Source organism: Carcharodon carcharias, chromosome 9 (assembly GCF_017639515.1).
Source record: "Carcharodon carcharias isolate sCarCar2 chromosome 9, sCarCar2.pri, whole genome shotgun sequence".
NCBI classification, from domain to species: domain Eukaryota; kingdom Metazoa; phylum Chordata; class Chondrichthyes; order Lamniformes; family Lamnidae; genus Carcharodon; species Carcharodon carcharias.
In genome coordinates, this window is record NC_054475.1 from 123,283,987 (window position 1) to 123,299,257 (window position 15,271).

Consider the following 15,271-nt stretch of genomic DNA (forward strand, 5'->3'; position numbering starts at 1 on the left):
TCCTCAGCCGACACTAAGCTTTTCTAAGGCCAAGCCTGTGCCTTATGCATTGAAGGAGAGGGTGGATGCAGAACTGTGCTGGTTAGAAAAGCTGGGCATCATCCAACCTGTCCAATTCTTGGAATGGGCAGCACCCATAGTTATAGTGGTTAAGCATGAACAAACCATACGCATTTGTGGGGACTATAAATTGACCGCAAACAAGGCAGCCAAACTAGATAAGTACCTCATTCCAAGGATAGACAACTTATATGCAAAGCTAGCTGGAGGCAATCCTAAATTGGATATGAGCCATGCTTACCAATAATTGGAACTGGATAGCAGATCTAGGGAATAGGTGGCTATCAACACAATCAAGGTATACTTTACCAGTATACACGCCAACTGTTTGGAGTATTGTCTGTATGTGCAATCTTCCAAAGGACAATTGAGAGTCTTTTGCAAGGACTTCCCTGAGAGGTAGTAAACCTAGATGATGTTCTGATTACAGGGTCAATTAAGACTCTAACACTTGGCCAACCTGGAGGAGGTCCTAAGAAGATTCGGAAGCCGCCGTACAATTAAAGAAAGAAAAATGTACATTCCAAGCACCAGAAGTTACTTATCTGGGTCACAAGGTGGACGCCATGGGTTTGCATCCAGTAGAAGAGAGTTAGGACAATCGAAGATGCGCCCTCACCGTCCAATGTAACCAAACTTAAGTCTTTCATGGGTATGAGCAACTACTATAGCCGCTTCTTGCCAACTTATCAACAGTGTCTGCACCATTACATTTGTTGTTAAAAAAGAATCACCATTGGTCATGGAATTCACAACAGGAAGAAGCTTTTGTGAAAATAAAGGGTATTATTGCATTTGTCGTGTTTATTGGTAAACTACAACCCATTGAAAGAATTGGTATTAACATGTGATGCTTCTCCTTATGGTTAGGAACTGTGTTATCACATTGGATGGAAGATGGATCAGAAAGGCCCATTGGCTATGACTTCAGAACCGTCTCCACAGCAGGGATTATTCCCAGCTAGAAAAGGAAGGTTTATTTGTGGTATGCGGAGTTAAGAAATTTCACCAGTACCTACATGGATGACATTCCACCATAAACCATTAATGGGTTTAATCTTTGAGGATAAGGCTATTCTGCCAATCGCACCAACAAGAATACAACGTTGGGCTTTGATATTGTCTGCGTATGAGTATACCTGGCTTACATCTTGCAAATACAGGCACACTTAGCCGTTTCCCATTACCAGATACCATTGTACATGCTCCAGTGCCACAAGAAGTTGGGCGAATACTTAATTTCTTGGGTTCCTCGCCTGTGTGCTCGAAGCAAATTAGAAATTGGACGGAGAGAGACCCAATTTCGTCGAATGTCAGAGACCTTGCTTTACAAGGGCGGTCAAATTCACCTGTATCTGAGGAGATGAGACCATATCATGCCTGAAAACAGTTGTCAAGATAAATTTTGTTGTGGGGATCAAGAGTTGTCCCTTTGCAACGAAGAGAACCACTCTTGATAGAGCTTCAGTGTGCATCCAGGCATATCAAAGATGAAAATGCTTGCGCAATGCTATGTCTGGTGGCCAGGCATTGACAGTGAAAGCATGGTCAAGCACTGTATCATTGTGAGCAACAGAAGTTGTCTGTTTCAGCTCCACTACATCCATGGGAGAGAGTGGCCTGGTTGATTCTGGGTTAGACTACATATTGATTGCGTCAGACTATTCTTAGATACCATGTGTCATGAAGCTATGAATGTATATAATGTTATTGGAAATTTTTTTTTAAATAGAGGTTTAGTTTGTGGGTGTGTGCGCGCATGCGCATGTTTTAATTGGATTAAAGCCAGCTAGTCTGAGTGCTTTGATGTATAGTACTTTTGAGATGTAAACACAGAGGTAGAGGACATTTGCATTTTGCTAAATAGAGCATTCAAAGACTGGGGGGGGGGTGAAATCTTGCACCTAGCTAGGAGCCACCAATCAAAATATTAATAAAATTGGTACTATGAAAGGGGTTTTTATTGTTAGAAGAGATGGAGTTCAAAGGGCCTGATAATACAATGAAAATTTACATTCAAAGAGAAGTGCTGGGTATAACAGAAAGCAGTTGCGTTTGTGCAGAGCAGAGACATGTAACATCAAAGCAGCTGTAAGCCTACAACTATCTGCAAATGAACCAAAGTTAAAGGAACCTCATTTTGAATGTGTAAGGTGAAAATGTTTTGCCTGGTGTCTGCTTAAAGTCTATCGGTTGTTGTTGCCTTAATGGAGATGAGTTTAGGCATTTTTTAAAAGTTATGATAATAGTAATTTGTAGCCATGTGTATGTGTTTAACTTGTGTAAATTAATAAATGTCTCATGTAGTTTGATATGAAAACCTCTCTAGAACTGGCAGGCTTATTCCTAAATTTAGATGTATCTCAAACATACCACTTGAAAATATAGTTTATGGCAGTTGTTTAGTTTCCCTCTGGGATTTTAAATAACAGCCTTTACCAACTGCTGTGTAATAACACCATGTTTTTATTGATTGTAGATGCACATTCTATTGTTTCTGATAACCGTACCATCTTTACCAGTACCGAGTTTCAGAGATTCATGAATTTAAATAGAATCAGACATATTAAAACAGCCCTATACCATCCCTCATCAAATGATTTAGCTAACAGAGCTGTGCAATCCATCAAATCTGGAATGAAGATGTTATCAGAAGGTAATCTAGAAACTCGACTTTCCCGCTTTCTTCAGTTATCGTACGTCTCATTTATCCACGGGTTCAACACCGTCTGAATTATTGAGGAAACGCTGCCAATGTACAAGGTTAAGTCTGGTGTTTCCAAACTTAGGTGGGGGAAAGGTCACTTTAACCGAATAAGTAAAGCACCTCAGAGACTTAATCTTTAATCATCTAAAGTTGTATGTATGTATATGTTGTTAGATATTCAAATGTCCTCTGTAAGAAGAAACTGTCAAAAACAAAAGGGGGAGGAAATGTAGTAACTGAAGGTATAGCCTCTCCTGCTGGCTATCAGGGGCCATGTAATGTTCTTGGAGATTCCGACCAATCAGTCCTAAGAACGAGTAATCCGAGGAACAGGTCTTCCTGATGATGGTCCTGATCAAGCATGTAGCATCTGAAAAGCTCTCTGTAATAAAGTTTCTGTTTCTTATTGAAACATGTCTGGTTTGTAAAGTCATTACAAAAAGGTTTTTGGATCAATGAACAACTTACTTCTCTACTGCACTGTTAAAAAGTGAAGTATCCCAAGACACTTCATAAGGGGGAAATCTGACATTAAGGAAAGGAACAAGTACAGGAGGTGACTAAAGGTAAAGTTGAAAAAGTAGCCTTAGAAGATGAGTAGAGCGGAGGGGCTCAGGGAGAGAGCGTGTAGGCCAAGAATGAGAAGGAACGGGGCCCCAGTGACTGAAGCTGATAGCACAAATGGTGAGGTCAATGGGAGAGAAAAAGACCCGCAAAAAATGTCAATTCTCATTAGAAATAGGAGTTGGAGAAGACCAAATGGCCTGTCAAGCCTGCTCACCATTCAACATGATCATGGCTGATCTTGGGATTTAAACTCCACCTTTGTATCCACTCTCCAAATCCCTTTATTCGTCAAGAGACCATCTGTCTATTCCAGCCTTAAATGTAGTCAACGATGGCGCATACAAATTTCTCCTCGTTCCTAGGGGAAGGGGTGACATAGTGGTATTGTCATTGGACTAGTACTCCGGACACCCAGAGTAATGGTCTGGGGACCCAGGCTTGAATCCCACCATGGCAGATGGCAAAATTTGAATTCAATTAAAAATCTGGAATGAAAAAAGTCAAATGATGGTCATGAAACCATTGTCGTCTGTCATAAAAACCCAGCTGGTTCACTAATGCCCTTTAGGGAAGGAAATCTGCCATCCTTACCTGGTCTGGCCTACATGTGACCAGACCCACAGCAATTAATGCCCTCTGAAATGGCCCAGCAAGCCACTCTGTTCTCAAGAGCAATTAGGTATGGGCAATAAATGCTGGCACAGCCAGTGACGCCCACATCCCATGAATGAATTTAAAAAATGATCAGCCCCTTATCCTGTGCCCCAGTGTTCTAGACTTCCTAGCCAGGGGTAACAACCTCTCAGTATCTATCCTGTAAAGCCTCCATCTTCCATTCTAAACTGTACTGCCTCCAATACAAGCACATACTTCCTTATATACGGAGACCAAAACTGCATACACTATTCCAATTTCTTTCACAAGAGAAAAGTGTTAAGCTGGGTCACCTTATGAGACTGCAAAGACATGGGGTGAACTGTAACACCCAAAAATGGATGATTGGGGGGTGGGCCAGTAGTTAAAATTTTACAATCAGCTAGAGAAAATTCTGAACACGAGTAAAGGGAAAAAGAATTCACAAAACAAATAAGAACTCTCACTATCGCGAACACAAATGTAGTAACTATTTTATAAACAAAAAGCTTACATATGTACATTTTTTTACAATATAAAAATTGTCAAATTAACTCACAGTAAATCATTGCATATCAACATTACATTTGGTCTGCCCATATGGCAAGAAAAATCCCTGAAATGCTGACTTCTTAAAATATATTTATATGTGTACATATATAAAAAAGGGACAGTCACCAAGATTAAGGATTTGGTGAAATGATGTCCCCTGAAATTCAATTTATTGATGCAATCTGGTCCATTTTTAAATCACCTACCTGGAGATTTTGGCTCAAATTGACAGCAAGGACTGAAAGAAGTTAATACATTGCTTCTTCACAAATTAGAAAATGTGCATGATTTTATGGAGAGGAGAGGATGCACACAGTACCTTCCTACCACAAATCTTTGGAGAATAATCAATAAGGCATTTCACTAGAGTTGCAATTCATCACTTGCTGTGAGCAATTTAAAAAAAAAATGTATTCCTTAAGATTGAATGTTGTTTGATTGTGCAGACATGATTAGAACATTTACAAAAAAACCAAAATGGTCTACAAAGATTTGTGTAATTTATACAAATAATGAATCAATGTACTCAATGTACGCATTCTGTAGAAAAATAAGCAGGACTACAGGTTTGTCCTGTAGAACTCTGATTACATATGTTATCGTTCTTCAAGCAACTTTAGTGAAACACTTTGCATTACAAAAGCATTGTTTCAATTTTATAGCACCATCATCATGCTAATGTTACATGCAAACTGCAGGGAGAAAATCATTAGTATAATTTGCTAAAGATGTATTCACATACACTGATAACATAGCGATTTTCTCAGAAAATCTTGTAATCAAATTTTTTTCTTACAGAGCACTTAACGTAATACAGCTGGTTTTCTGTATATAAACAAACTGATGTTTCACGTATCAACCTTTCAGTACTTAAATACATATGAACAGAAAATGATGAGTCAACTGTTGACAGAAGCCAGCCATAAAATAAATAAAATTGATAATGCTTTAAAGTGTACTTAGTTTTGTTTAAAAAAAAAATTTTTTTAAAAGCGCAGACTTAAGTTTTAATTCATGAAAAGGACTTCCTCTGGGGAGAATAAGAGGTCAGATTGAAATCCACATACGCTCCTTGACTGATGAAAGTCATTAAGTCCAATTTCCCATGTAATTCCAACAGGCCTGAAATCAAATTCCAACACAAATGTTGGATTTCCTAAGCTGGTTCAATTCTTGGGAGCTGGGTTGAAGAGAGTGCAAAAGAAAAGCGGCTGTGCAGACACTGCAAATCATCTCACACTTTACACTACAAACGCCATGCAAGGAAAGCATAGTGACTTCAGAATTTTACACTGTTGGAAAAGCAGTTTGAAGCCAAAGCCAAGTTCTTAGAAAAACCATATTGGCTACCCATAAAACTTTTCTTGCTGTTTCTCACTATTGCAAGATTCTCCACCTGATAGGTGATATTAAGTCAGGTATCTCTTGTCTTGCTAAGGTCTGTTGGGATGATCACATCTTCATATCTAGCATTGTCAGCAGCAAAAAAGCAATCATTGTCTTATTTTTCTTTGCTGGAGGACTAACTAGAAATGATGGGTGAAAAGACTATTAAAATAATAAGTTTTTATAAACTGAAACACAAAAATTAAAAGATACGGACATTTTTAAATGTTGCAATGTTGGTGGGTGTAAACATTTGAAAAGCATTTCATAATGCTTTAAAATTCATATTCCTCAATTTATACAAAGTTAATGCAAACATTATCAAAAATCACTCAGATACTTAAATTAAATTCAGCAATTTACAAAGGCACCAACCATTATTTGCTCATTACCTCCATCAGTGGAAGACACAAGCCACCAGTGAAGTAAAATTCAATTTCAAAATAAAAACAAGTTAACACATGTAACATATATTACAATTCAATCCTAAATTAAAAAAAGCCAGTGCAGATCAAATAAGTCATAAACTTAATTAGTGGAAAGAATATTCATGCTGTAAACCTTTGATAGCTGCCACTGAGACTGGAAGAACTGTGCAAAAACTTGGGACAGGCTTATTACTGTATGGTAAAAAATTATGGCTAGAATTTAAAGAAATTCTGCTGTGTGTTTGACTTATGAAGAGAGATCAGGAACACTGCCCAGGTATGCTAAAAATTGCCATGGTAAATAGACAGATATTTCCTATTACATAGCTGTTGTTGGCTTTGAAGCCACTGATGCACAGAGATATTTTTCAAAACATTAAGGCTACACCGCCTTTAAGGTTGGATTCAGCAGTTGGTAAGCAACGGTTTGGAAGACCGAAGTGCATTTTGACAATGGGATCAGCACCACGACAAGAAAAGTAAGCTCCTCCCCAACCCACCCACATAAATTAGTAAAAGTAATGTGCATATCGAATCCCTGCAGTACAAATGTAATAAGTTCCGTTTAAAAAGTTCTCTGCTTTAATGATCAGTGACTCCATCCCATTAAATGACTTGCCTTAGCCTTTTCTGTCATTCGACGCATTCTTCCTGACCTCGACATACCGAGGTTTAGAGGTTCGCCAGCTGGTACAAAGCCATCATCATCAGAGTCATCATTATATAAAACTGTTCTTCTGCCTTGGTTTCGAGTTCTAATTGTGGAGCATTTATTCAATCGCTCAACACACAATTCGTCTTCATCAAACCAATCATCCAATAATCTTGCTCGTTTATATTTGTTTGTTGGCGTGGAAAATCTGAAGCGTTTCCTCCTGCGCCTCTTCCTTCTTACTCCTACCCTGCTTTTGATACTTCGTTTTCCTGTTGCCTTCCTTCTCACAACCTTGCTATAATCATGATCTCCTTCAATGTGGTCTTTATCTGATCCAGAACCCGTTTCTGACCCACTTTCAGACCCTGGGCCAGATTTAGCTGATGCATCGCTGCCTAATTGGGCTATGTCTTCCATCTCCTCTTTGTTTGGATTCTCCAAACTACTTTCCTCTGAATCACTCATCACCTTCCTCTTTGTAGAAGTACGCATTCCATGACCATTAATTAAAGGGCCATTAGAGGGTTGATCTGAAAAGACACATTTATAATAAGATATGTAAATTGCCTATTTAGCATGTTTACCATGTTCTGTGTCTTTAAACTCAGATTATAATAATTTTGTAGTCTGAATCTGTTCCAAGATTTTTCCTTGAGCTAGTGCAAAGGGCCAGGCTCCACTGCTCCTATGTGAAGTGAACTGATGTAAAGTATTGTAGGATATTGTATCATTTGGATGAATATTAAATCTCTGAAGCTTACTTCAAATAGTATGAATTGTCTCATATTCTTCTCATGTTTGATGACACTGGGCACTGACACTTCAATAGACCATATATCTAAGACAATAAGCTATGAAGCAACTATCAAGCATGATTAAACAGAAGAACAAACAAGATTATGTCATAAATTGTTGGGTATTGCTTTTTCACCAGTATTTTTTTTCCAAAAAATAAATGATATTCCAGTAACATGTCTGAGAAGGTGCTTGTATGTGAACTGAGATATTCATAAGTGTTCCCCCAAGTTCTAACTGATTTACTACCTGACAAAGCAGAAATGACAACTTTTCATTTTTCCTGAGCCTTTAATGTAGGTAAAGCAGCCCCAAAGCACTAGAGACTGAATAAAAAAAAACACTGAGCCAAAGGAGATCTCAGAAAGGGAGAAGCGAAACTTAGTCAAAGATTTGGGTTTTGAAAGAGGGAGAGGAAGATGGAGAAGCTGAAGGGTTGAAGGAGAGAATTCTAATGCATGGGCTGAGACAGCTGAAGGAAAAGCCATCTAATGGCACGGCAAAGAGACCCCAAAGCCAGAGAAATTGAAGTTTGATAGGGTTGTCGAGTTGGATGAGGTTACAAAGATAGCTATGAAAAGGTTTAAATACAAGCATGCCCATTTTAATACTGGAGGTACTGGGGACCAGGAACCAAGGTAGGTCAGCAAGGACAGCAGCGATGGAGGAGCATAATTTGGTACAGAGTGTGTTACAAATAAGATGGAGAAACTTATTCAGAGTGTGGTTAGAATATAGAACTAGCTACATATTGAGGCAAATACCATAACTGTATTTACAAGGAATCTATATAAGTATATGAGGGCAAAAGGAATAGAAGGATCTGCTGATAGAGTTAGTTGGAGGAGGATGGGAGGAGTCCCATGAGGAGTATAAATGCTGGCATTGACAGTTGGATTGAATGGCAGTTTTTGAGCTATAAATTTTAATGAAAGAATGGAGTAGTAATGGCGGATGAGATGCAAGCACCTACTGCCTGGATGATTAGCATGCTTCTTTCCTGTTGCAAGGTCTAGAGATTTTGATTCCACTGGGACCTGCTTTTAAAAGGAAATCCTTACATGCACAGGATCATCCACAAGTCTCATAGGGACTTTAGTGATTCCTATGGATGATCCTTTGAAAAAATGGATCATGTCCCAATTTTCAAATGTCCGTTAGCTGGTTTTGCAGTCATTGATGAACACAGGCTTCATTCCAGTGTATCATAGAAAAGTGGCAACACCTTAGGAGCATTGAGTGCCATGAGTCCCAAATATAATGGCAGCATTTCTATAAATGTTCAGACTGCTGCTGCAAAGGCTTTGGGAACAATTTATAAAATGCTTTCTGGTTTGAATTCAAGATATTGGGAGTGTAGATTGAGAACCTCGAGGCAGGGATTCACAGACCTTAATGCTGATGTGAAGTTTGCTCCCACCCAGATCAGAAACACACTGAGGGTGGGCTGAGCAGTAGGGACATGCCTGGAGTTGGTACCTTCAGGCTGCTTTCTCATAATAATGTCATGGTCCACCACTCCAACATCTAGGTGTAATGAAAGTTGTTATGCCAGAAACAGTCAACCACTGCAAAGTGCTGCTGAATCATCTCATGGACCAACACAAAGATCACCAAAATATAAGCCCAGGAAAAGCCAGAAGGGGACTTTTGAAATCCAAATCAAATGCTGCAAAATTAGTGACACTGAGATTGGAATCTGAAGATGGTTTCATGCCTGTTGTCTAGAGCAATGTAATTCTTGGGGCAGCAATACATTATAGAAAACCTTGACTGGGATATCTGCATAAAATAGCATAACAATATAAAATGTATATAAAACCTAAATGTATAATACAAAACCTAAGTTGCAAGCGCCGAGAGAGTTAGTTAACATGTAGAAGAATAGACGAACTACTGGGAGATTCTCATTTTGATCCTTCAACCATAAGAAGCACCCACATAGCTGGCAGTCCTTGAGCTACAAGGAACAAATTCATTTTCCGTTACCTTGTTTTATAGGTGTAGATATGATTCTGGTTACTCTGGTACTTTCATGCTCTGAATCATTTCCAATCCTATTCTGTACATCCCACTCAAGAAGTGGTGGCACCTTTGGATGCTCAACTTCATCATTCAGTGGTCCCAAAAGATCTTCTGTTTCTGAAGCTGGAAAATGAAAAGCAGTCAATACGTTTGCAAATTCGCAAGTGACATTTGGGTATTACTATAATTGGTCTCAGTGCAAAGGAGGGAGGAAAGAATAAAAACTAACATTCCCTCTGTCCAGCAACTCCTGCTAGAGATGCATGTGACTCAACTCAGAAGTGGCATATGCAGGGTCAAATAAGACTGCCTGCACACAGTGACGAGGCATATAAAGATTAAGGGCCAATTTTGTGACTGTAGCTTTGTTACCAAAAAGAGTAAATGCCTCCAGGAAAGAAAAGGGCAAAAACATACATAAGATTTAAAAACAAACACTTATGTATTTTCAGTAGGCAGGCAAAATCCAGTTGCTCCAGGGTGATATTTCTCTCCCTGTGAGGAAGAGACCTATCTCTTCTTTGATTCCTTAAACGTAGCTAATGCAGAAGTTATTATTCACATGCTGAGGGTAAATGAAATTGTAACTCTGGGAAAATTTTGACTCTCACCTTGAGGTGATCTCGATGAAATGGCTCTAACTGAACAGGATGGTGAGGTATTCAGGTATGTTTTAGGTGGAGTGTTTGCTGGTTTGTGCTGTAGGCTAAAAGACAAGAAAGAAAATAGTAAGTGATAAATTAAGAAAAAGTATGAAGAAAAAATTCTGCAATGCAACTATTATCAATTAGGTTTCAATGCAATACAACTGTGAAAAATGATTATATTGAACATTTTATGCCCCACATCAACTCAAAACAAAACAAATGGCGTAAAGAGTGAGACTGGAAAGCCAAGCTTTTCTTTAATCAGCTGAGAATTAAATTGCCACCAAAGGAAACTTTCTTGATGATTTTATCAATACTTACTCTAGGGTTCAAGTGCCAAAATCATCAATGCAGGACTGAGGGATGCTGCACTATTGGAGGTGCTGTCTTTCAAAAATGACGTTAAACTGAGGCCTTGTCTGCCTGCTTGAGTGGATATAAAAGATAGCTAGCAACCACTTTGAAGAGGAGGAGAGTTATCCCTGATGGCCTGGCCAACATTTATCCCTCAATCAATAATACACAAACAGATTACCTGGTTAATATCACATTGCTGTTTGTGGAGATTGGTGTGCATATAATGGCTGCTGCAGTTCCTACAGTGACTGCACTTCAAAAGTACTGCATAGGTTGTAAAGGTTTGAGACATCTGGTGGTTCTGAAAAGCACTACAAAATGCAGGGTTTATTTTTGTTTCACAAACAAGTCATCGTAATCTTCTTTCAGCTTCTCCCAATTTACTTAGGATTGCCACAAACAAGTAATCACGGGAAACTTGTAAGTATGTGAATTGATTTAAAAACGGCCTCTTCGGTAGCCTATACTTAGTTTGCAACAGAAATGTTCAAATCTTGGTCACTGTTTTTAACTACTGGTATTGAGAAAATACTGTTCATGATGGAAGGGCTCATCAACAGTGCTATCAAGTGGCACTTGCTTAACAATAACCTGCTCACTGGCATTCAGTTTGGGTTCTGCAAGGGTCATCTAGCTCCAGACCTCATTACAGCCTTGGTTCAAATGTGGACAAAAGAGCTGAACTAAAGGTGAGGCAAGAGTGACCACCCTTGACATCAAGGCAGCATTTGACCAACTGTGGCATCAAGGACCCCAAGCAAAACTGGAGTCAATGGGAATCAGGGGAAACGCTCTGCTGGTTGGAGTCATATCTAGCACAAAGGAAGATGGTTGTGGTTGTTGGAGGCCCAGTTCGAGACAATTGTACCAGGAATCCAACAAGGTCCACTTCCAAAATTCTGCATGAAAACTGTATCACCTACAGTAAATCTTAGAGTGTTTCTCATATGTCGGTGCAGACTTGATGGGCCGAAAGGCCTCTTCTGCACTGTGAGATTCTGTGATCTCAGTTCCAGGGCATCACTGCAGGAGTTCCTCAGGGTAGTGACCTAGGCCCAACCATCTTCAGCTGCTTCATCAAAGACCTTCCTTCCATCATAAGGTCAGAAGTGGGGATGTTCGCTGATGATTGCACAATGTTCAGCAGCAATCGCGACATCTCAGATGCTGATGCAATCCATGTTCAAATGCAGCAACCTCAACAATAACCAGGAAAGTAACAAGTAATATTTGTGCCAGCTGGATAATGACCATCTCCGACAAGAGAGAATCTAACTATCACTGCTTGACATGCAATGGCACTACCATCGCTGAATCCCCCACTATCAACATCCTGGGGGCTTACCATTGAGCAGAAGCTGAACTGGACCAGCCATATTAATACTATGGCCACAAGAACAGGTCAGAGGCTACGAATCTTGTGGCGAGTAACTCACCTCCTGTCCCTCTAAAGTCTAAAAGGCACAAGACAGGAGTGTGATGGAATCCTCTCCACTTGCCTGGATTGTGCAGTTCCAAAAACACAAGAAGCTCGACATCAATCAGGACAAAACAGCCCACTTGATTGGCACCTCATCCACAAACATTCACTCCCTTCACCACTGACGCAAATGGCAGCAGTATGCACCATCTACAAGATGCACTGCAGGAGCTCACTAAGGGTCTTAGACAGCACCTTCCAAACCCACGACCGCTACCATGCAGAAGGACAAGGGCAGCAGACAAATGGAAACACCACCACCTGGAACTTCCCCTCCAAGCCACTCACCTTCCTGACTTGGAAATATATCTTAATTCCTTCACCGTCACTGTGTCAAAATTCTGGAACTCCCTCCCTATCAGTACTGTGGGTGTACTTACACCACAAGGACTGCAGCAGTTCAAGTAGGCAACTCACCATCACCTTCTCAAAGGCAATAAATAATAGGGATGGCAATAAATGCTGACCCTAGCTGATGACGCCCACATCCCAAGAATGAATAAAAAAAAACAGGCCAGGATTTTCAGATTGGCGTGCGGGCATGACCTGACACACCGGAGTGTGAAATAACATGCAATGTATTCGGGCGAGCATCCCGATGTCATTGTGCACTCGTGTGATATTTCGGTCGGTGGGCACGCACAGGAGTTGGCATTGTGCCCACTGACAATTATGAGACCTATTAAGATCCTTAAGCAGGTAATTAAGTTGAATTTTTCACTGCCTGACCAACCTTATGGTTGGCAGGTGGGCGAATGAGCCAGGCAGCCTTTGCATTTTTTGCAAAACCTCATCCATGGGCGGTTTAAGGTTTCCTACAGTAAATAAAAAATAATTTTAAAAATTGTTTTTGACACATCCCTCTTCATGTGACTGAGTCATATGGGAGGACATGTTTATATTATTTGTTGATTCTTCATTTTAAATATCTTCAGCTCCTCAGGAAACTTTCAGTGAGTGCACCCCCAAGCGTGCGCAGAATTCAGCGCTCGCGCTCCTTCCACCCACACCCTGGCAGTGCCCGATTGCAGGTGGCGGACCATTTTGCAGCTGCTCCCAGGCCCGACCACCGCAGCCGCCTGGTGAGGGGAAAATCATGCCCATGGTTTTTAATCTTCGTAGTATTGTATGGTCTGCTACACCATTACATACCCTTTAGAATAGTATCAATGCCCCTTCAACCCATTACTCCTTTTGTTCCCCAAGTCAAAATCTACCACACCAAGGACCATTTTACATCCAAAGGGCTACACCTGTTTCAACAAGGGGGAATTATGCAGCTTGGGAAATCCAACATTATCTTTTCTCAGCTGACAGATCCATAACAAAACAAGTTGCACAAGTTAGTTGACAAATAGATACGGAATTTGCATCATTCAATAATAAAAGCCTGCAAAACTGCCTGTTGGTTACCGTATTAAAGACAACTGTCGAAGGCAGGAGAAGAATTTTGTGCATCAGAAGAAGTTTTTTCCTCCTCCCTACCCCCTACAACAACAATACAAGATTAAACATTCATACCACAATGCATAAAGCTGGCTAAGATCAAATTCGTGTGTATTGGAGCTCTATTCGGCATGCTAATCAATTAAAAATTCACATGATTAATTATCAGTATACAAACATACCAGGGATATAGCACTCCGCTAGGAACCTGGGACTAATGGGCCTGAATTCTTCCTGCGTCGGGCTGGCTTGGCAGGAGCGGGAAGCTGACTGCTGTCCACGATCGACTCCGCACCCCAATTTCATGCGGCCGGGCCAATTAAGGCCTGCTCTGTGTGGATCGCAAGCAGTAGTGCTGAGTGCTACCTGTGCAGGCGGAGGGAGGGAGAGAGAGAGTTGGGTCTAGCGCGCAGTTCGCGCATGCATGTGCAAGATGGCTTCAATCTCCCCGAGGCACGGGGCCACCTCAGAGAGATTGGAGCGCTTTTTAAAAATTTAATAAATGCAATAAAGATTCAATGAAACATGTCCCCTCATGTGACTGTGACACATGAGATGGAACGTGTTTTTAATTTCAAAAGAAAGTTTTTATTTAATTTATAATAGCTTTAGGAAACCTCATCCCGCTTGTGGATGGGGTTTTGTAAAAAAAACGTAAAGGCTGCTTGGCCTTTTCGCCTGCCTGCCAGCTGTTAGGTTGGACGGGCAGCGTAAATTTCAACTTAATTACCTTGTTAATGGCCTTAATAGGCCTTTCAATTACTGGCGGGCGTGCAGCCGACTCTGGTGTCCACCTGCTGAATGAAATACCGCGACTATGTGCGGTGGTGTTGGGACGCACGTCCGATATCATTGCGTGTCATGTTATGTTCCAGCACGTTGGGCGCGCACGCCGAAGGTAAAATTCTGGCCATGCTTTCACTGTTTTACCTGGATGCTCTGCTGCTGCAACGTGAACTGCTTCTGCTGCCGGACCGAGAACTGCTTTTGCTGCTGGACCGCGAACTACTCCTGCTGCTGGTCCGCGAACTGCTCCTGCTGCTACTGCTGCTGCTGCTGCTTTTGAACCTCTTTCGATACTTCTGTCTTGGTTTATTCTTCTTTTGGCACTTCAAGGCGAACTTGTAGTCCGAAATAATTTTTTTAATTTGAGTTTCAAATAAGGCAGATAACCGGAGGGTCATGCTGTAAATCTGCAACCACAATAATTGTACCAGTAAACATTCGTAATTTATAAAGTTTTCTTCATGTTAAAAGAAAGTGACAATCTTACTGGTTGTATCCTGACAGGCATAACCAACTAAATTTAATTTACTTAATTATCTTAAAATGTACAATCGAGAAGTCTGTATTGAGACTCATGTTTACTTTCTCCTGGAACAACTAGTTGGAGCAAGTCAAATCTATTGCAGAGTTGAGATGAGCGAAGTCTTAGTTATACGATTAAAGTCAGATTTTTTATTTTATAAAATTGACAGCACCAGAAATTATTTAGGTGTTGTGTAGATATTCAAAACCAATGGAAACAGCTTT

The 15,271-nt window shown here is 40.4% G+C and overlaps 1 protein-coding gene across 4 annotated transcripts in view; it reads right to left on the minus strand.

Moving 5' to 3' along the window:
* Nucleotides 1-4,449: 4,449 nt before the first annotated feature.
* Nucleotides 4,450-15,271, minus strand: part of brwd3 (bromodomain and WD repeat domain containing 3) — a 104,864-nt gene continuing 94,042 nt past the window's right edge. For all 4 annotated transcript variants that reach the window (XM_041195342.1, XM_041195341.1, XM_041195343.1 and 1 more), the window contains 4 exons: nt 14,669-14,931; nt 10,420-10,514; nt 9,773-9,931; nt 4,450-7,518 (listed from right to left, as the gene is read on the minus strand). In XM_041195342.1, coding sequence (XP_041051276.1) covers nt 6,923-7,518; nt 9,773-9,931; nt 10,420-10,514; nt 14,669-14,931 — 1,113 coding nt within the window. In that variant the 3' untranslated portion in view covers nt 4,450-6,922. The remainder of the gene's footprint in view (nt 7,519-9,772; nt 9,932-10,419; nt 10,515-14,668; nt 14,932-15,271) is intronic.